The sequence below is a fragment of the Teleopsis dalmanni genome, chromosome X (genome assembly GCF_002237135.1).
Source record: "Teleopsis dalmanni isolate 2A chromosome X, ASM223713v2, whole genome shotgun sequence".
NCBI lineage: Eukaryota > Metazoa > Arthropoda > Insecta > Diptera > Diopsidae > Teleopsis > Teleopsis dalmanni.
In genome coordinates, this window is record NC_051848.1 from 14,424,321 (window position 1) to 14,447,101 (window position 22,781).

The following is a 22,781-nucleotide window of genomic DNA, read 5'->3' on the forward strand; positions in this document are numbered from 1 at the left end:
CACTGTGTATAATTAATCACAATTAATTATTATTATCATATAATATGTATGATTATTTTACTATAACTTTTATATAATAATATAAAATACTAATAATTTATTTTATTTATATCAACATGTTTCTCTAATAAGCATAAATATTTTTTCTTACTCTTCGAATAAGTTAGAGATGGTAACTCTTAGTTTTTCATCAACTCAACAACAGTTTTTTGTTTATTGCATTTCAAATTGTAATAGAAAATTACAGTGCAATTCAAACTGTAAAAAAAATTCAACAGCAGCTATGAAATTTTGTTGTTGCTTGTTCACTTCCAGTCAAACAACTTTTTATGTATTTTCAACGTCTGTCACAACAACTACAACCACAACAACAACAACAACAACAACAACAACAACCACAACAGTTTACAAAATAATCAACAACAATGGAGAAAGAAAACAATGCTTAAACGGCAAGTCCCCAACGCTTTGTGAACAAATTCATATTTTCTCGTAGCCGGAGCATTCGTTGAGCGGCTGTCGCAGTTGACTGAGCTGTGTGTTGTGCGCGCTAATTTATTGTAGAAGTTGAAGAAATGTTTTGAAAAATATTTCACTTTGAAATAGAGAAAAAAAATTTAAGTGAACACAAATACGAATTGCATTGCAAGCAGTGAACACGGCAGCTGCAATTTGTTGTTGTCTCTTGTGCGGAAACTATTTATGAAATTCTTTAATAAAAATCGGAATAGAATTGAATAGAAAAAAAAACAAAATAAACAAACGAGTTTTGCGAGTGAAGTTGTATAGTTTCTCGATATATTTGAATCTTAAAACCAACAAAAACATTTTCGGTATAAAAAAAAGATGCCGCAAATTTCGTGAATGGAAAGAAGCAGCAATCAAAAATCAAAACAAAAATAGAAAATAGAAAATTTTTGAAAGACGGTAAAGAAAAACCAACAACAAGAAAGCAAGAAGAAATTACGGGCTGCTGCGCTGCGCTGCGCTGCACTGCCACTGTTGCAGTTTTAAGTGAAACTCAATAATGCTTAATAAATATTTTTTTATATTCAATTAATAATGAATTTAATTAATTTAAAAACAAGTTTAATACAATTATAAATTAAATAAATTTACAAAAGTTTTAAAATATTTTGTAAATAATAAACAGAAGTAAATTTAGTGATTTTGTTTTTGTTTTGTTGTTGTTGTTATTGTTATTGTTGTTTTGCAGATGCCGCCACTGTCACTGTGTGCTTATTGTTATTATTTTTGTTGTTGTTGTAGTTGTTTTTTGTTGTTGTAGTTGTTTTTTTTGTTGTTGTTGTTGTTGTTGTGATTATGAATTCATTATTCACTTTGGTTTGGTTTTGGCTCTAACTTTGTTGACAAACTCTTCAACAAGTTTTTGAGTACTGCAATGGCAACAACAACAACAACAATAGCAACTATAACTACTATAACTGCTATAAAGATTTGAAACACACACAGTATAATTTCAACCACAACGACAACAACAACAACAACGCTGTTAAGCGGTGTAACGTAGCGTAGCTTAACCATTAAAGCTCAATGCTTAACACAGTTCTTCTTGCCCCCTTTCCTTGAAAGGCAGGTTGTTTAGTTTTGAAAATTCAACAACAAAGTTAAGATTTGTCCTTGAGCTCACAATTTTTATGCTGAACTGTGTTTATTTTTTGTTTTTGTTTGTGTTTTTAGTGCTGTTTTAGTGCTGCAAGTGATGTGTGCTCCAAAGAATAAAAAACATTAAAATAACAAAATTTAAGAAATTAAAAAAAAAATATAATTTTTTTGTGCTTATTTCGTTTTATATGTTTCAAAGAAAGATAAGAAGTAATAGAGAAGCAAAACATGAATAATTTTACTAAAACGGAAGCATTACCAAAGACTGGGCACGTAAATGAAGGTAAGCAGAAATTATTTTATTTATTTTATTTTAATTTCTTTTTAAAAAAATTGTTTTTCCATAATTGCAACCGTTAACCTAACCAACCTAACCTACCATTCAACCACTCAACCACTCAGCCATTCAGCCACCCGCACCATTCAACAACGCGTGAGTGTGTTTGTGTATTTGCTTTGTAGGTCAGTTTGCTTGCAGTTTTGCAAGCACAAATGAACTTGTGCTGCGCTTACAAAAGAAAGCAAAAAAAGTTCAAAACGAAAAACAAAAAAAGAAAAACCTTTGGCAAAGTATGAGGCTGAAGGATATGTACATTCGGTATAAGGCGGCAATGAGATAAATAGTAGCGATTTTCTTTCTAACATACTCGTATATTAAATAATACATATATAAAGTCCTCAATATTTCTATTATCCTCAAAAGCAATTAAATCAGATATTGTGGTATGTGCTTTCTTGTTAATGCATTCGTCACATAACATATGTAAATAATAATGTTTCAAATCAGTAATTAGTTTATTAAATTTTCATTATGAAATTATGACTTTCAATGAGTAGATATATCGCAATATAATACGTAAGAGACAACATCGTTGCTATTGTAAATTTGCACATAGTCTTTGCATTCACATTAAACAATGTGCTTTTGCTGTTCACCTCACATCTATTCGAATTATGCAGTAATTTATAAGTGAAATAATTTTACTTTTAGCGAATAAAAACGTGATTATACTAGCAAAAAGTTCTAGCAATAGAATAGATTTTTAAATTTATATGATATAAGTTATAGAAATATATAAATAGTTTATACATCCATCCATTTCCATATTTCAGTGCAAAATAGACTAAGTTTTTGAATTGAATTGAACTTGGAATCTGTATAAACTAATGAATTTGACTTGTTTTAATATATTCGCATATACCTATAATGAAAAAAGTGTATACACAGTTTATAACATCGGATAATTTGACTTCATTTATCAAATAGTTTTCTTTAAGAGCAATATAGTCCAAAGCTTCTCCGCTATTTCGATATCTCTCTTGAAAAAAGATTTAAAAATATACATTTGGCCTTAAAATAGGCATTTGTTTTAGCCTTGACTTCTTCATTGGACAAACATTTTTTCTCTGAACCATGTTTTTGAAGTTTGCTAACAGGAAATAGTCGCTGGGGAGCCAATATCGGTATTTTAACCAAGATCCCGTTAGGGGATGCATGGTCTTGATAACTATACATATACATATATACAGATGTATAATCATGATGAATATACATCCCCATTTGCCATTGTTTTGTAATCTTTTTCTTCAAACGGACCGATAAGTACCTATAATGTGCACTTTTGACAGTATTTTCCTTTTTAGTTTTTTTGATCAAATTTATATTAGACGAGATCGCCTAAAAATCTTTTACTGACCCAGAGCAAAACCGAGCAGTCACAAAGAATGACATTCTGCCTTTCTGAGGACACAGAAAAAAACTGGAAGACAACAGCGCAGATTGTAACGGCCAGCCACATTATTCGCTAGTCAAGCGAGTTTTCTTTTTGCAATGAACTACTTTCTTGGCCTAGCGGTTACCGAAAGTAATTAATGAGAGATTTAGTTGTGGGCCAATTAATTATAAAATTTTTGTCATATATTAAAATTATATGTGCGAACCGTTTGATGCAAAATGCCAGTCTATATATATTAGGTATTGTTGTATATATCTATTATTATTATAACTTTCGTAAAATATTAAAAAAAACTTCTGAAGATAGTAAAGATTTGCACTTTCTAAGAAACCGCAACCAATTTCAAAATGGTCGTGGCCTAGCCTATAAATAGTTTTAATTCTTTATGACAATCTTTCGATATTTTTGTAAATTATGTTAACTATATTAAAATACTTTTTGTCAGGACTTTTTGTTCCATAAAAAGGGATATGCAGTAGAATTTTGATTTTGTTGATACTTTACAAAGATACGACTTTCAATTTTATTTTGTTTAAAATAAATTTAAATTTTTTAAATATTCAACAGAAAGACGGAAAAAGCGTATTATATAAAAAATACATATCATAAATATAAATTTTTTATTGCAGCCATAAAAGTTCTATAAATTTACAATCGTACCCTGCTGCCCGGTTGTCGCAACCTCCCATCATAAATCACATTAAAATTCTACTGTCACTCAGATAGATACTCGTTCGTGATGCTAATCGACAGTCATCAATTAACAGTGGACTACACTTAATTAAAACTAAATACTTAATTAAGTTAATTTTTTATATTTAAAAAAAATTGAGTAAATTTTGTATCTGCATATTCACTGCATTATGTAATAGATACAAAGCTAGCAGAAACAATTCGCACTACAGATAACTGAAAAGTATCTGTGAAGCTCTAACTAAGGTATGCATCTCCCATTGTCGTTAAAAATACAAAAGATCGTTTATAAAGAAATTTTTTTGCTTATTGGCTCGACTTTCACCTTTTACACACATCGTTGGCAGCGTTAGCTTTAGTTTGAGATACTTTCGAGCTATAAACTAACAACTTTTGCTAATGTTTTTAGTAATTTTTTTATAATTTTTGTGTTTATTAATTTGACGTACATCATGCATAGCATAGCTTTTACATATTGTAATAATAGTTATTAAAAAATGACTGACAGACTGGCTGCCTAGTAGATGTGCAGACAGACAGACAGATAAAAAGACAGAAAGAAAGATAGGCAGGCAGGCAGGCTGGCATTCATTACCATACCAAAGGTCCACTGAGCACTGCTTCAGTTTGCGTTAGATCCAAAGTATCTATGGGTAACAACATATAATTTAGAGGCGCTCATATCCGTTTGCATGTGTAATCGCATGGTTATCAATGAACAAGTGTGGTTGCACCTTTAATTGAAAGTCATCAATGCAGCAATTATTTGCGATAAAAAATTGCAAATAAATTGAAATTAGTACGAGATCTGCTTACTAAGCTTACTAAGCTGGACTTGCTGCAAATGGCAGTTACTGCGATTGCATTTGAAACCCCATTTACGGCAGAGACAAATCCTGAATGTAGAAGTCCGCGTGGCTCTATTAATACGCAACAGGCGAGTCAACAACAAAATCATGGAAAATAAAACGTAAACTTATAGATAATTGCAGATACTTGTAGTTACTAGTTGAGTAACCAGTCAGGAAGAGTGGTTCACATTCTTTGTAGTGACTAAGCAGGCTATGAATGGAGGTTGATGTTGCCCAGTAACGACTTTCACTTTTGCTGTGCAATAATTTACCAACTCAACTCGTAGTCAAATCTGTATAAATATTTTTAACTTTATATATTAGTTAGGGATTATTTTAAAATTTGACTTGACGAAAAAATCTGATATAAAACGCGCCTGGAAACACACCAAATTCTAAGACTAAAATTTTAAATCCTATATCTTATAAATCAAAAAAAACTGTTCTTCATCTGAAGCATTGCAACTGAAATGTTAGAGAGTGGGCTTTAAAAGTTGATTCGTTTCTGTGAAATATCAATATGATTATAAACTTACTGTGGTATATTACTAACACTTATTTAATATTGAACAATGCTACTGTCACACCATTGCTATAGACAATAGAAGCCAAAGAACTGCTACTTAAACTTGAGCAATTAGGCTATAACGCCATGGGTTATGTAGATGACCTGATAGTCATTGTTATTGGCAAATATGTTATCACTGTCACTATTTGATTGCAAACAGTCTTAGACAAAGTTTGGAACTATTGTATAATGAAGGGCTTGACTTGACAATTTAATCAAAAAAAGATTAAAGGGAGAATTCAATCCTTGTCTATAAGAGACTGAGTGCTTAGAGGAGAGTTAATAACTAGAGATTACGTTAGATAAACATTCGATTCAAAAGACACACTGAAGTCAATTGTGTGTCCCACTCCTCAGATATTTTTCTTGAATACCTTCAAGTGCTAACTTTGTTATCAATACACACGGAATTCTCAACAGTCGCAACTGTCTATAGACTGGTTTTTGACATAGAGATCTGCGATAAGACATTCTTATAAATATAGAATTTAACTTTAATAGAAAAGTTCGAAGTCATAATCCAGATTGTATGCATTACAATCTGGATGTACCATAGAAGCCATTGGTGGTTAGGAAGTGAAGAATCAGTAAAGAAGCCCGAACACCAAAATCTCGCTTACGCTAGTTAACCTTAATAAAGGTTTAAAACACAATGAAGGTTATGGGTTCTGATTTACTACTCTAAGGGTAATATTACTCTCTAAACAATTTGGACTGTTTATAATTATTGTTTATTGATTGATCGTTGTTTCAAGTATAAGTGTCAAGTTCTAATTTTCTTGGAAATTGACATTGTGAATATAATATTTTACGATTTGAAATACACATTGCAACTTTGGGTCCACTTCCCACAATCAGTTAAAAAATAGGCGGTCTGTATTATTTTCCTATAATGAACTCTTTTCCGTGATTATTGGCTAATGTAATATTAGTAATGGTGTACTGTTTGTAGTTTAGTAGTAATCCTCTTCACCTTTTTGTTCTCATGGCTGCTCCAACGTGACAGTCACAACCGTGACAGTAAGGACTCCAACAAAGTGCCATTCGTGTAATATTTTTAATAGACCTACATAGCGTCTATACTCAATCGAGGCCTCATTTGTATCCACATTTTTTCTTAAAGATTATTAATTGATCTTCAAATTTCAGTATAGTATTATTTATGGTATTTGTATGGCTTTGATCTAATCCAAAAGTAGAATACTAGATAGAGAGCTTTTATCCGCGTCTGACATTAAGAAGTCCTTAACGGATGATATTTATCGGCTTTAATTTGTAGATGTTTTCGAAAAAAAATGCTGATAGTTACCTAACCTAATTTCCATTTGCAGGGTTAAATATCTTATGTTTAACCCTCCTACTATGAGCGCAAACCCTTCTTCCGTTAGAAGCTCAATATTCTGTTTATTTTTATTGCTATATGTAACCTCGACCATCAGAATTAACGATACTTATCATAATAGGCACATATTATGAGGTCCACATAACAGTTAGCAAAAAATTCTTAGATCGTTGTGTAAAAAAAATAGATCTAGAAAGGTCTTTGTATTAGTCGTGTAGGGCTACTTTTAACAGGGTTTGTATTCTTTTCATTGCTTTTCTTACTATTTAACATATAACAATTTATTATATTTTATTCTCAAGCTAAAACGGTTTTCGTAATGTAAAATGTTTTGGAAGCAAAAATAAAACATGAGTACTAGGTTCTGTAGAACATGAAATTATTTACGATATTGTCTATTGTCATAGACTTGTTAAATAAATCAATGTGTCAGCATTCTTGCTTATAACAATAATCTTATACAGAATTATTTTTTCTAGATTTATTCCTTCTACTTTCATAAGAATTTACTTAAAATGTATTTTTGATTAAGAGGTGGGGTGCATTTTATCTTTAGTTTTTTTTGTTTTAATTCAAAAAAACATGAAAAATATTTTAAATATGTGTACAGAATTGCACTGCAACACTGCAACTGAGTCATGCCACAACAACAGCCACAACAGCAACAACAACAATATTAATAATAAATTGAAATCCAACAACAGATCTAGATACTGGTGTAAATGAAGTGTACGTATTTTAAAAACAAACTAATTTGTTATCTTTAAAGTATCTATATCTTTAAAGCACAATACCATATAACTGTCTGTCCGTTCGTCTGTCTGTCAAGCAGTTGCTGCACTGCATCTTAGCGGCACTGCTGTTATATGCTGGTTGCTGGCTGCTGGCTGCTGGCTGGTGGCTGGTGACTGCTTTGTTTGCAGGCTGTCGTCCGTACTGTCAATCAGCTCAGCTGACTCAGTCAACTCAGTCAACAGGACTTAATTTTCCACTTTTGTATAATTTTATCCCTTCTAAGTTTGAGTTTTGTACTTTTGTTGGGTTTTTGTTATATCTCCAAAGCACTCATTAAAATAATAATGCAATTCTTTTAGTGGCAAATGTTGCAACAAACAGAACATGGCCTCAGCAATAGCTATATATATATATATACCATTTTTTTTGCCATTACTGTTGCTGGTGCTGCTGCTGATGCTGATGCTGTTGTTGTTGTTGCTGTTGTTGTTTTGATGTGTTGCAGTAAAATTAACTGCTTCGGTAAATTTTATCGCAAGGCTGCTTTGCAACAAATCAAGCAGCAATTCATGGCAACAGCATCCAACGACCAGCTGCAGATGGTGTATATCTGCACAGCGATGTTATGCCAGGCAGGCAGAGCCATGACGTGGACTGCTCGCATCAGCCTCCAGCCACAATTGTTGTGCACTTTCCTTTATTTTCATTGCGTTTTTATTGTTGGAAAATTTCTCAGTTTTTACACATTTTTTATTAGTTCAAAAATAAATAATGAAAATGTTGATCGTACATGTTGCGATGTGGCATGTTGCACATTATTGCTGCATTTTCCAGCAGCAGAACGACAAACTTCAGGCCCCACTACTCCATCGCGCTCTAAACTCACTACGTCTCTGCCCATTGATCGAAAACGAAAAACGGCCTTAGATGAACTGTTTCGAAAACGCCTCATTAAATGGAAAGGTTTTTTTCTTATTTTCGTTTAATTTTATTTTATATTTTTGTATCTTTGAAATGGTTTTCAGCTGTTCTATGTTGTGTGTCGCGGTACGGAGCCTCCTCTTCTTAGTATTTCCTGTTGTTAAAGTTGTTTCTGATTAGATGTTCAATATTTTTGTTTTCATGTGCGCATTCGGTTTGTTTGGGTATTGCCCTTGCCCATCACAATATTTTCAGATCTTACAAAAAGCAAATTTAGTGAAAATCTTCACAGAAATCATCAAGATCAACATCGACTATCCGATCTGATCTGATCTGATCTGCGTTATTTCGTCGTTCCGTCGTTCTTCATGTGTGAAAGTTAGTCTTATGCCAATGAGTTGTGCCAACAATCTGTAATTTCGTATCTTTTGAGTTCTTTGTGTTTATTTCTTTTATAATTTCATTTTGCGGTTAAGCCGAAATTAGCAAAATTACCAAAAAATGTTAATTTTGAAAGCAAATTTCGCACATGTCAGTTGTTTTTTTTATTCATTTAGGTTTATTTAAGTTTCTCGTACTCTGTAAGTTCAGTTTTTTGCAGATTAAGTGCAAAAAAGTTTCAAAACAGCTGCAAAAATGCAGTTTCAGCATTGAAAAAAACACTAAAAATATGAATGTATCTTAAAAAGACTTATAGTGGTATTAGGATTTTAAATAGGACCGTCCCGACACTACTGAGCGACACTGCTTTGTTTGCCTTTTTTGTGAATATTGAAATTTCGACATGGTCGAAATTGTGAACGGTACTTGCTCATCGGTAAACGGTTGCTTCGATACACAGACCCTTTTAACTCCTGAAACCATTGAAAATGAATGAGAGCGATGAAGACACTATTTATAAAGAACTGTAAAGTTCTTTGTAAGAGTTCAGTGCTAACATATACAATATACCATACATATACAAAACCTTAATAAGATACAAGTTTATACGAAATCAAGTCGTTGATGAAAAGTTGCTTTAGCACATAGCCAAAGCACTCCGATAACCGTACGTATTTCATAAGACTCTCTGTCTAGACTAAAACCCAAATTAAAGATAACCTTAGACATAAGTAAGTTTATCTAACCACTGTACCAGGCAGAATTTGCAATGCTACAATAGTTCGGTTCGTACTTGGGGTAATTTGCACTAAAAGTCAAAATTTTTGATTGAAACTGGTTTATTTCGTTATCAGTTTATAGAACTGGTTAGCACTGATGTAGATTCTGAGAAATAGAGACATTCGATAAAAAAAACTTACAAATACAGTTACTAAATTAACGTTAAAGCTATTACTCTATATGTTACTTCAGAGGAAGGGAGGAAAAATGTTCTTCACAGCTGCATAAAAAATCTGAAAAATAAATCTATAAAAAAAAAACAAATTGCTCTGTCATTATATACATTTCAATATTATATATATTATATATATTATAATATATTATATATATTATTATATATTATATATATTATTATATCTTATATAAATTATAATATATATTATAATATATTATATTAGGCGAGCTGCCATTAGAGGTTAGTAACGAGTAAGTAAGTTCTTTCAAACGATTGGTTTGGCTATAAGTTTTCTTTTTAAATCTGATTGCCTAAAAATACAGATTATTTCTTCAAAACCAGTAGAACTTCCTAATAACCATTCATGATACATTCTTTCATGGAATTTTGAGCTCGGTCATCTCACAACTGAATTTCAAGAATGTTATGAGAACCTTTTTTACAGTATTAAGGAAGATTTGAACAATATTCTTCGGAAATACTTTTATGTAGAATAAATTATCGACATACTTTGAGGCAACACTTTCTTCAATTCTATCTGTAGGTATAATCGAATTACAGCTGAGTGTCGTGTGCTTATTCAGAAGATAATATGAGATGCATCATCATAGTTCGTTTATGAAAGATGTCACCTGTTTTTTATCTTAATTCTTTAAGCAATTCCATTGTCATGTGCTGCAAGTATCCCAATGACAGCCGCAGCAGCTGCTATCAATTTTCGGTGTATCCCTTCCAGGAAGAAGAAATATGTGTACCAACTACGGTGCGGTTTTTGCACTGTTTGTCCAGTGTTTCTGTATAGATCAAAAAAAGGAGCTGTGAAGCTAAAAGCTACATATGACACTTCTTCATCCGTCTGTCCCTATTAGTTGTGGCGTTACTTTGCATGTAAGTGCAGCAGTGTTTGGCGACAATTGCAATTTATTTCGCTGCTACTGTTGTCTTCTGCATGCTGACCCCTACCTCCCGCTCTCGGCTCTTGGCTGTCGTCGTTGCTGGTGCTGCTGCTGCTGCTAGTGGTGCTGATTCAGCCGCAACATTGTTCATGGTTAAGGTCATTGGTAGCCATGAACAGTGACTCTGAGTGCGACGCTATATGCTAACTCCAAATCGCTTGTATGCGTGTCGTACCGCCTGTGAGTGTTGAGTCGTGCCTGTCTGCATAAGCATTTCTGCCTGTGTCTTTGCGTATGTGTGCCTGTGTATCTTTTGCAGTATTCAAACGCATCTCATAGATACTTTCATATAACGATATATTATTTTTTTTTTTTGTGATTATTATAAACGTGCAACTGGTTCCTAGTTTTTTCTTCGTTTTTCAGTTGCAGTTGATTGCTGCAACCTTGAGTCAGGTTTTTCCACTTTCGGCTTTACTAAAAATGCTGCGCTTACTCCAAACTGGAAAGAGTTTTTCTCTTGTATCTTCCACAAAAAATGTTCATAACAATAAATTTTGTTGGATTTTGGACTTAATTTGTTGTGTGTGTTATTTTTGTTTAATTTTCTTTTGTGATTAGAAAAATTTGAAAGTTTTTATGTTTTGGTTCATTCACATTTCAGTATAAAATGAAATTTATGAGTATGTGATTTGGTAATATTCAAGAGGCACGTCTGCAGATACTTGAGGTTGTGTGTGTGTGTGTTTATCTGCGCCACTCTCTACTTAATGGATTATTATTCACAGATTTTGTTGTATAACTTTCCACGCCTTTCGTTTTCAATTTAAACTCATTTCAGTTTAATAGAAAATATTAATGGAAAGCAATTAAAAATAATCATTTTGTCATGAAATCGTTCAATTTAATGTTTAATAGTACGTGGAAATAAATTATTAATGACACGAAAAATGAATTGCAAAAACTGTAATGCAATCTTATTCAAATAAATTGAGAGTCATAAAGTGCAGACGTATGCATTTTGAAATGGTTAAATTTTATTAAAAAACGTATACATAATATAATATATATACATATATTAATGACGACATATCATACGCCAGTTGACGATGTAAGATCAATTACAAAAAGTTATGCATAATTTCACCATAAAATATGCAAACCATTTAATTTTATACTCCGTTATCAGTCCATATAATTATTATATAAAATCTTTCAATATAAATATCTTTATTTATCTAATTATTTAAATCTATATAAATAGTCCAGCATAATCATTGGTCAAATATTTACTACAGCAAAATGATAACTTAATAAAGTTATATCTGTCAGATCAGACTGGACTTTAATATTATCTTAACAAAATCCACAAATAGATGTGATTCTGAATAGTAAGTTCAGATGGAATGCATGCTTAACAAATAATGTAAATTTATATTTATAATAAATAAAAATGCTACAATGAAGCATGCCACATAATAGCACTAAAAATAATCATTTTCAAAAAAAGTAAATAAGGAACCGAGTCTGTATTGAGATTATACTTTTATTTTAATATAACATTTTATGTGCTCGATTCTAAGGATTCGAGTCATGGCTAACTGTTGTCAGTACTTAAAAAAAGTTCAAAAAGTGGTTGCAGTACTTCAATGCAATATTAATAAAATATATTATATATTTTCCAATACACAAATTGGTCAAATATTTTATTTTCAACAATAATTCACCTATGGTTTATAGTCATCTTCAGGGTGCTGATAAAATATTTGAATGAATTAATTATAACGAAATAATTAAACAATATAAATACAAGAGATTGGAAAATATATATGTGTGACAGGAATTATATATTTATCCTGTTCGCGACTTATTGAAAGTGTTTTTTATACTACGGATCAAGGAGCAAGTAAATATTATTTTGAAAAAGTACATAAGGTTTCGAGTCTATCTGTATCACTGACATTGATTGTATAGGAATTTCTGTTCTCGTATATTATTTTTGTGTGTACCCAATCTCACCTTCATATTTTAGTAATCAGAATCTGATAAGTAATTTAATACATATATTAATTTTTTAAGTAGTCCAAATATTATATCGTCACTTCTAGAATACATTTTGTGCAATTCCATGTAACATCTACACGTACACCCTTCTATAATATACTATATTATAAATATTACCATGAAAGAAAGCCACAATGTCCTTTATACGGATAGGATTTTAGTAAACAATTCCTTATCTAAACCAGCTGACATTTTAAACTTTTTTATCAGAATTTTAAAAATGTTTAATTAATTTCGTATTTATTCCAGTTTAGAAAGCTCAGCAGGTTTTCCAGTTTAGTGAAAGGGCGAAAGGTCACAGCCTCATAGTTTTAGTAATCTGTCTGAATTATATTCCTCGATCAGTTAATATCATTTGATGTCCTTCTTAATTTTCTCGTCAATTGTGACGACTTTTGACTTGATTAAACAATCTTCATGAGCCAAGTTGGTGCGACCATATTTGAAGCCAGCTACCAGTCTCCCATAAAATTCCATCAGAGTATTCCATACCTACCATTCTGACAATCTCTCGAAATCAGGTGATTAGAGCAAATATTAAACACAGAGTTGAGTAAAACTCAATCATCATTGTTTATAAAATTGAATAAAATATTTTTGAAATGAAGTAGTATCTCTTTTAAGTTTAGTCGCTAAAAAAATTCGTATACCCCATATATTTGCACCAAAAATAATAACCTCTTATCTGATACTCGTAGCAAATTTATTCGCCCCTTCCATAAATAACAAATAACAAAACCTCTTATTCTCGATTTCTTCATTTACGCTGGCTATTCTTAGGCACCTCGTACGCCTCATGGTTTGATATTTCAATTATAAATTCTATTGATTTTTTATACTTATGCTTTATGCAAATTTTTAATATATATTAAAAATAGCATTTCCGGGTTATTTAAGTATGAAAATAGAAAAAAATATACCAAAGCGTAAGACGCGCACAAAGGCACACTGGCAGCGAAACTTTTCCAGTTAAATGGGAATTGTTAAATTGGCCTAACGAAATGCCCAAATTCCGAAGTGAAGGTGTTGGGTTTTAACTAAAGAAAGCACGACGGTATTACTTGGAACGACGTCTGATGCAATGACTGTACTGATTGTGGTGAATGAATGATAGTGGATATGGTTTTGTCTTTCGAAGATATATATAACATATATATTTATGTATTTATTTTTACTTTATATTGTATATATTGAGTGATTGTCCGCTTGTTTATGTAAGCAGCACGTTCTTGTGGCTTAGGATCGTGTGATGTCGTGAAGCCTTTAATAAGTACTTAATTTCCTTCCGTTGCAATAAGTATATCCAGTTCTATATGTATTAGATAGAAAGCTCTATTATGGTGTGGGACAATGCAGTGCAAATGCAGTTCCTAAACTAATTAAATGCACTATTACCAAAACAATGTGTTATCTTTATGAAGTTATATCTATCAAATCATATGCACTGATATTCGCCAGTGTAGTCAGTCTAGCTAGGACATATTGTTTCAATGTTACGTAACGACGAAAACTTCATCACTGCAACATTTTTAAATCATTCCGCGCTTTTATTGGTCGCAATATTAGGGCTTAAATTTATAACTGGACTTCAATATTATCTTAACAAAATCCACAAATAGATAATTAAATGGAGTATTAAGAGGAACGAAATTAAATCGATCTATAATAACCTCACATACAATAAAATCCATTATCTTCCTCTCTACATAATCGATATACAAATCCCGTACCTTATTACCGCCAAATATTTAGGTGTGATCCTGAATAGTAAGTTCAGATGGAATGCATGCTTAACAAATAATATAAATTTATTTTCATAATAATAAAAAATGCTACAATAAAGCATGCCATATAACAGCACTAAAAACAATCATTTTCAAAAAAAGTATATAAGGAACCGAGTTTCTATTGAGATTGTGTTTTATTTTAATATAAGATTTTATGTGGCCATTCGAATGGATGTACTAGCTTTACTGGAGGGTTTCATATCTTATTTTTTGTGCATAAATAAACTATTATTGATAAAAAGAGTTGTAGTACTTCAATATTATAATAATAAAAAGTGTTGTATATTTTCGAATGGGTTAATTGGTCAAATATTTAAACAAAACACAACCTTTTAAATTATTTTAAAAAATGTGTTTTATAGTCACTAATATTTCGACTATAATATATATGTGATGTAGAAAATCTCGTACAAAATCATGGAGTTCTTTACGAAATTTTTTACTGGACTTGCTGTCCATGAAGTAATACAGAACGATTTTGAAGTTTCAAATACAAAAAAAATAACAAAAACAATTTCTAAGACATATTTAAAATCAAATCAAAAATTATTATCTCTTCTTCAGCTAATCTTCGCTAGGTATCTTCACTCTTCAGTATTTTGTTGCAGTTCAACTAATATATATTTTAACTAGTATAGTCCGTTGTTATAGTCTTGAACTTAGCGAAAAAAGTAGTTATACTTATGTATATAGTTTATTAAAAATTATTTCTTTATAGCATCTACACATCGCTATAAAAATTAAAAATTCAGGACGTTTTGAGTACTCAGCAGACAAGGGGTATCTACATATGTCCGCATATCAGTATTTCTGGTCGCCCAAACTTTACTAAACTTACAAGCTAAGCTTTATTTATTTATTTTTTTCTTTCTTATTATTATTTCTTAAAGTTTTATCTCTTAATTTTGTCTTTATTTCCACCACTTGAATAATATTTTTTTTTATTTTTTTTATTTTTTTTTTTTTATTTTTTATTTTTTATATTTTTTTTGTTTTTTAATTTGTTTACTTTATTTTAAGTGGAAATGTGAGTGACGCATGCGTTTTTTGCTTCTGGGTCTGAGCTGAGCTGGACTGTTCTTTTCTTTGCAATAATTTTGGTTATCTTTGGTTTTTTGTTTTGTAGAATCACGTCAACTTGACCAAATTTTGACCCAAATTTTTTATGTAAACTTAAAATGTTTATTGTCATTTTTCCACTTTTTTATGGAATGTTTTTTTTGAATGTTTTCTTTTTTTAAAGTCGACTGTTAAACGATATGTTGCACTGCAGTTTAACGGTAGATTCTTTAGTTCATTTTTTTACAATTTGACGCGTTTACCAAGGAAACACAAAAAAAAACATTACTTACTTTATAAATTTCATTAAATAATCAATGAGCGCAGCATATTACACCCTACAAGCAGTCGTTTTAGTTGCATTCTTTGAAATTATCAAAATAGTTAATCAAACTTTTTTTACTTTTTAAAAAATTATTTATAAATAATATTATTATTATTATTATTATTATCAAGTTGTGAAATTACCTGGAGAGGTACCTTTTTCATGAATTCAGAGTATTTACCTAACTTCATTTTTCTTAATAAATTGTAATAGGGAACCTACGTCAGAACCTATGTCAGCTAGATAGTTTTTTCGTTAGCACATCAGTGCTAGGTAAGCTCGCAGCATATTTTGTGATGTTATTATCTTTTCTGCAAGAGACCAAACAGTGCTCTTCTAGAACTCCTGTAATGATTTTTAAGTTTGATTTATTTGTTTGTGTGTTAATTGAATTAATTCTTGTTGCGATAGCCCTGACAGACTGTCCAGGTACAGTCTTTCTTGTTTCTCCTACTTCTTCTTATGTGGCACTACACTCCAATGTGAACCTTGGCCTTCCTAACCTTTTCGTAAGCCACGGAATAAGCCTACAAGTAAAAAGACTATTTTGTTCCGGGCAAGTTCGTCTGTGATTTTCTTGCCGAAAACTCCAAAGCGAAAACGGAGCCCATAGGATCTATATTTAATTATTTTGACCAAATATTCAACTTATTAAGACAATCTATCACAAGTCTTGATGTCAACTTATTAGAATTAAGTGCCTTTATTGTTGGCTATCAGTTGAGGTTGAGATAGTTATTCTGTAATTTTGATTTCTATATTTCATTTTTAAATAAACCCATGTGTATCGCATAAAAGTGTACCCTAAAGATAGTTATCTTATTGCCTAGTGCATTTAAGTATATCCATCGTGACTCATGAGTAATATAAATTTGTTTAACCTTGAAGTATAACTTATTCACACGATAAGTATTAATCCAAATCAAGGGATCTTTATCAACTCGGAATTCACTCGATCTAATATATATAGTAGACTAAGATTAGTATCTCAATAAGAAAACAATATCATAGTAATCGGAGAATAAGCTGAAACCAATATTTTTTGAGTGGTCAGTTATTGTTTAACTTGTGGTTGTATGAAGACAACTTAGTTAAATTAGACAACTTTTTACTGCACGATGAAGTCTCTCTTATTTCTGGAGAATTTTGGTCGGAGATCTTTTTGGAATGTAGTTGCAATGTACCACATTCAACCTTTTGAAGTAGATGTTGTTGTTGTTGATATACGATGTTATTGATGTTTTTTTCGTTGCAATAATTTTGTATGTATTTATGATATAAAGGCATGTATCAAATGATGTACCGGGACTCTATTACTTAATATGTTACTTAGATGTTAATTTGTGTGGACCACAAAAAGAAAGTGATTAGTTTGTTTTGCTTTTTTACAGAAAGTCTTTTACATTTAGCATGAAGGCGTTGAACGTCATTGTTCTCATTACCTTTTCTGCTTATAAGACTTGGGATACGATTTAGGCTAATTCTGTCATACAATAGAACAAGTTTCACAATTTTATTAAGATTTGTTAAAACAAATTTAACTAAAAGATTTTAGATAGTTTGTAGAACGTCGCATGGGATGTATTTACGTATGTCGCCTCGTCTCCATACTGCTGTCTACTAAGAAGTAGGTCTATTATAATAATTGTGTTTTAAAAGTGATGAGTTTTCATCTTGTGAGCAAAATAAAAAGTATGAATTGCAAAATTTAGATATAGTTTTGCATAACGTGCATATTTCACTGACTGAAGTAGTTCAATTTCATTGAAAATATTTTTATATAAAATTTTTGTTTCTTCAGTTTCTTGACTTCAGTCAAAATTGTTGAAGACGAGGTCTTATTAAAATTATTTGTAATTTTTTTATCGCAATTACATGCCGTCGTGTTCTGTTCTTTGAAAAGAAATAATGTAATTAATTCTTATCTGCGTTGGAAATTGAAATTTATTCGTCTGACTCTCGTTTAGTTCGTCGAATTGAATAAGACATTTTGAATTTGAAATTCAAAACTTCAATTAATTTTTTATTTATTTTTCCATAATTGCTTTTCACTATTATTTCTTAGTTCTTTTCAATTTTTATTATTATTTTTTTTAATAATTGCTTTATTAAATGGCTCGTTACCGGCTGACGTTCTTCGCATTTGCTTGGAGTCGTAAAAGTTGTGATAAATCACGTCAAAATAGTCATCGAACATCGAGCACGGCGAAGTTATGCCTTCCCGGCTTATCAATTTACTCGAGACGTGTGTTTTGAATTTTGAAATTTTAACTACTTTGCTTAATATTCGTCGTTTGTTTATTTAAGATATTATTTTTCACTATAGATACTTTAACAAAATTTTACTACTAAAATTCTTGGCATGCATTCGAAATATTGCTAAGTGCTGAGAATCAATAATGCAAATAGGTAAAATGGATCCATAATACAGCAATTTTTTTGTTTTATTCGCTTCTCATTTTGTTTTTGTTGTTTTTTTTTTCAGAGTGAAATGTATTAAAAATTTAAATTTAAGACTTCAAATTCGTTTTGAAAAATTTATGGAGAAAAGTTAGTATAGTACTTAGACTACTGATATTCATATTTCGTTTTTGTTGATATTTTTTATAATTTTGCAATTTTTCTGTTTGTATTTGGATATCTAATCAAAATTATATAGATTTGTATGTCACATCAACTTAATCTTCTTCTTAGACTTCTTTCCCATGGAGTCAAAAAGCTTCAGTCCATGCTCTAAATTCTGCTGTATATATAAAACCAATGTCAGAGTGGCACATTTCACGGAGTGGAATACCACATCAAATTTACTTAAGTGAATGGGTCGGGACACAAGTTTATGATATATGAAAAATATATACAGAGATAATTTCCTTGGTTTAAGAGACGAAAAAGTTGCATGAGAAGAAAAGCGCGTTTTTAGTAGTGCCTGAGGTACATTTATTACTTAACTATACTTATTTATTTATATTCATTATTATATAAATAAAACAATAGTAAAGGTTATACGTAATTAAGTAATGCATTATTCTTATTTGGTGAGCATATTTCAGAGATTGGTCACACGGAAACGATTCATGATTATTGAAAACTGCTTGTATCAAAAATGTTCTCAACACTGAACGGTCTTATTATTTTATGAAAAACTAACAAAATTAAGATTTGTGTCAAAATATTGAGAAAAATAAGATTTTCCGTAAAAATTATAGAAAAATTTCAAAAAAAAAATCAATTTTGAACCCCAATATTTTCCAAATCTAAACAGGTGGAAAAACTAACTACATTTAAGATTATAACATGTTTAATGAGCTTTAAATAAGTTTAAAAATTCATGAGATAATTTATTTTAAATATGTAGTGATTTATATGACTGCATACTTATATCAGTTAAAACTCTTTTCGATACCTTAGTACCTTAATACCGAACACGCAAACCTCCTCTCAAATCATTTCCATCATCTGTGCCGCATAAATGCAAAAGACACCTTGTATACGAGTATATTTCGTATACTATATATTATTAATTGTAGAACATTCACTTAAAAATTTAATTGTTTGGCTTATTCTATGGACTGGAGCTTTTAAAGGTCTTAAAAATTATTTGTTTGATTGTCTATAACTCAGATGTTAATTATCTGCATCCATGATTCAAATTATAAATCCTCCACTCCACAATAAACAAAAAAACTATGGAGTATATAAAAGGTCTGTATATATTAACACTAAGGACTAAAGATATAGTCACTCTCTGCTGACGATGTCATATTGATTACACAGTTTATTTAAAAGATTACATTTGAATTTTCCAAGTATCCAAATAAAGCAAAAAACTAAATTGTGGAAGGTTAATTAAATCTTTTGCCATTGAGTAATATGTAGATCCTTGCCTCTTTCTTCAGAAATGATGACAGCTCTTGTTTGAACTTTGAGCATTCTTTGCTTCGGTTTCTTCAAAGTTTATTTATTAATTTAATGTTGGTTTCACAAGAACCTTCTAACAGTGACACTGTTACTCCACAAAAACCACATAAGTTTGAAGTTGCCGATATAATATATGAGTACATTTCATAAAGAACTGAAAGTAATAGAACAAAGTTTCATATATATCGTTACGTACAAGTTTTTGTGAATCAAGAAAAAAATTGTTTTAATTAATTAAAAAAAACCACAAAAACCGCAAATCTAATATATAAGCTATTACGTATGCTGAAGTTGGTTTACAAGAACTGTGCCATCAAAGAAAACATGCCGGATTTTTTGATGATTCCACACACGCTAAAGGGTAGGGAATACACACAACGCATCTATAAAATTGTTTTAAATAACCAAAAGTTTGAAGAGATAGCTGATATCGTGAAGATATCACAAAAACATGGGCGTAAGTGGGCTCAAAACAAATATATGAGAAATCTATTATCAATGTAGATTCACAGCTGACTTGAAACAACAACATATTATTTATGCTGTATGCTATTTAGACATACTTCACACATAACTTCATCGTTTCACATATACTCCATGGCTCCATTATTACTCTTCTTTTTATTTAACACTACAGTCCAGCCTTGTTCTTTTTTAAAGAAGGTTGCGTAAAGGGTGTTTTTTTTTCCGAGGCGAGGCTGCTAACCTTGCAATGAACCCCCAACGTGAAGGACCAGATCCACTGCACATCTGGGGTTAAAATTGGTGTTTGGTAGCTAGAGAGTTTACCCTCTGCTAGGTGTTTTCAGGTTATACTGCCTATATAAAAAAATTTAAGACTGTTATAAAAGCAATTCACTTTTTAAGTTTAAGAATTAAAGAAGAAAATATTGTTATATGACAGATCAAAAACTTTTCAGCCGATCGTTAATTATGCGGAATGGAAACTAAAAACACGGTCAATTTCGACGGAATCATACAGAAAGTGTCTGTATCGTTCAAAATGTCATTGATATATTTATCGAAACAAATGATCATTTATGGTATTTAACAAATATACAAATGATCATATCAAAACAAATCTTTTGCTGAGATGTGGTAGTTTGGAAAAGAATAAAACTCTTAACTTTAATTAACTATAACTTACTTCATGTATACACATTTAATTATTTTCGTACTAATTAAATTTGCGAAAATTTCTTGGAATTCATTATTAAATAAAAATAAAAAAAAATTTAATAGAATCTTTGACTTTGTTTTAATTTTTCAAATTTTAAAACCACAATCGAGTAACGCAGACGTGCTTAATATACATTTATAATAATATTTTTATTTACGTTTTTATTATATTTTTATTAAGAAAAAAAAAATTATTTTCCGCACGAAATTAATGTGCTCGCAGCGCCCTCTTGTGTAGCGTTTCGAAGCTCATAGTTTTGTGGTAACTGAGCTATAGAGATGCTAAACCGCAGTTAATTTACGTTTAATATTTTACATGTAAAAGAGGAATTTTTCTTCATTAAAGAAATATGGTAATAAAAAAACTTGAATATAAATGTTGAGGAGGGGCGCAGGTCAGATAATAAAAGTGTATAGAATTTCAAATTCAAATTATATCATTTGTTTTTTTTCCTCTTAGTATATACTCAAACTATTTGCTATAGTCTGTTTTATTAGGTGTCTATTTCTCTGCGTTGTGCATTGTGCACGGTGCATACTGGCGGTTCTGTGGCGGATATCGCATTACACAGTCAAGTGCTGACCTAGTCGGCCTCTAATATGTGGCGGTACGAAAACCACAAAATGGCAAAAACGACTACAACAAAAAAGAAATTGTTTAAATTATTCGTTAAGTACCTCCATATGCTCCATATGCATATCACATATTACACATTGCAATGCAATAAAAAGTGCAATAAAGGAGAAAAAATTAACTGCTTTTTACTGCTTTGGTCAGCAGTGCCCAAATCCAGAACTAAGCAGAAATCGATTATGTGCGCTCGTAGGTGCACTCACAGAGCACTCACTGGCGGCCCCCATTCAAGAGGCACTCAAGCGAAAATAATGGAATGAATCTCCGCGAGTGCAGCTTAGGGATTGCATTGCCTTAGTCAAATTTTGGTTTGTCTTTTTTAACGAAAAAAATCTTTAGTGCAATGCAAAAGAAGATTGCAGAAAATATGCACTACATTTCTTTTGTTGCAATTGATGCAGATATCTGGGGTGGTAAGAAAACGCCGAGAAGTAAATATATGCAATGTATACTTGTGCATTCAAAACATATCATAAGGAAAAAAATAAATGAAACCGTATTTCCACAATTTCCATTCATTTCCCATTCACGAAGATAATGATTTGTTTAAAATTTTGTAAATCTATTTCTTGAGGTCTCAAAACTCTTTTATAGATTTAGCAATATATATTACACTTAATTTTCTTTTTTTGAGTTTCGTGTAATCCGTAGACTTGCTACAAATTTATAGATGAACATTTTTTGCTCGACATGCTTTCTCAAACTTATCTGTTAAAAAGGAATATTTTTCGAAGAGGATGATTTTAAGAATAATCGCTCTTTAATATGAAAATTGGAGAATCTAGAAAAGTATGTCTGAAACAATATTGTTTATCTATTCATTCGTATCAAGTTCGCTGAATACACGAATTTCAACCCGTTATTAACAGAGACACAGGTGTCTACGAAAAATGGGATTAAAGATTTAAGCTCAATAGACCCAAATTAATCCAAAACAAAACAAAAATTCCGTTACTGATCGAACATTTAATACAATTATGTGTGTAATGGGTTAATACATCCCGAGAATATTTTATTCAATTTTATAAACAATGAATTAAAACTCAACTCTGTGTTTAATATTTGTTCTAATCACCTGATTTCGAGTGTTTGTCAGAATGGTAGGTATGGA

The 22,781-nt window shown here is 30.9% G+C and overlaps 1 protein-coding gene across 3 annotated transcripts in view; it reads left to right on the forward strand.

Moving 5' to 3' along the window:
• Window positions 1-465: 465 nt before the first annotated feature.
• Window positions 466-22,781, forward strand: part of LOC119687627 (basic-leucine zipper transcription factor A) — a 35,943-nt gene continuing 13,627 nt past the window's right edge. The window contains exons 1-2 of one of the 3 annotated variants that reach the window (XM_038102022.1): window positions 466-927; window positions 1,702-1,909. In XM_038102022.1, the coding sequence (XP_037957950.1) occupies window positions 1,855-1,909 (55 nt within the window). In that variant the 5' untranslated portion in view covers window positions 466-927; window positions 1,702-1,854. The remainder of the gene's footprint in view (window positions 928-1,701; window positions 1,910-22,781) is intronic. The other 2 variants (XM_038102023.1, XM_038102024.1) reach the window with 2 other exon arrangements.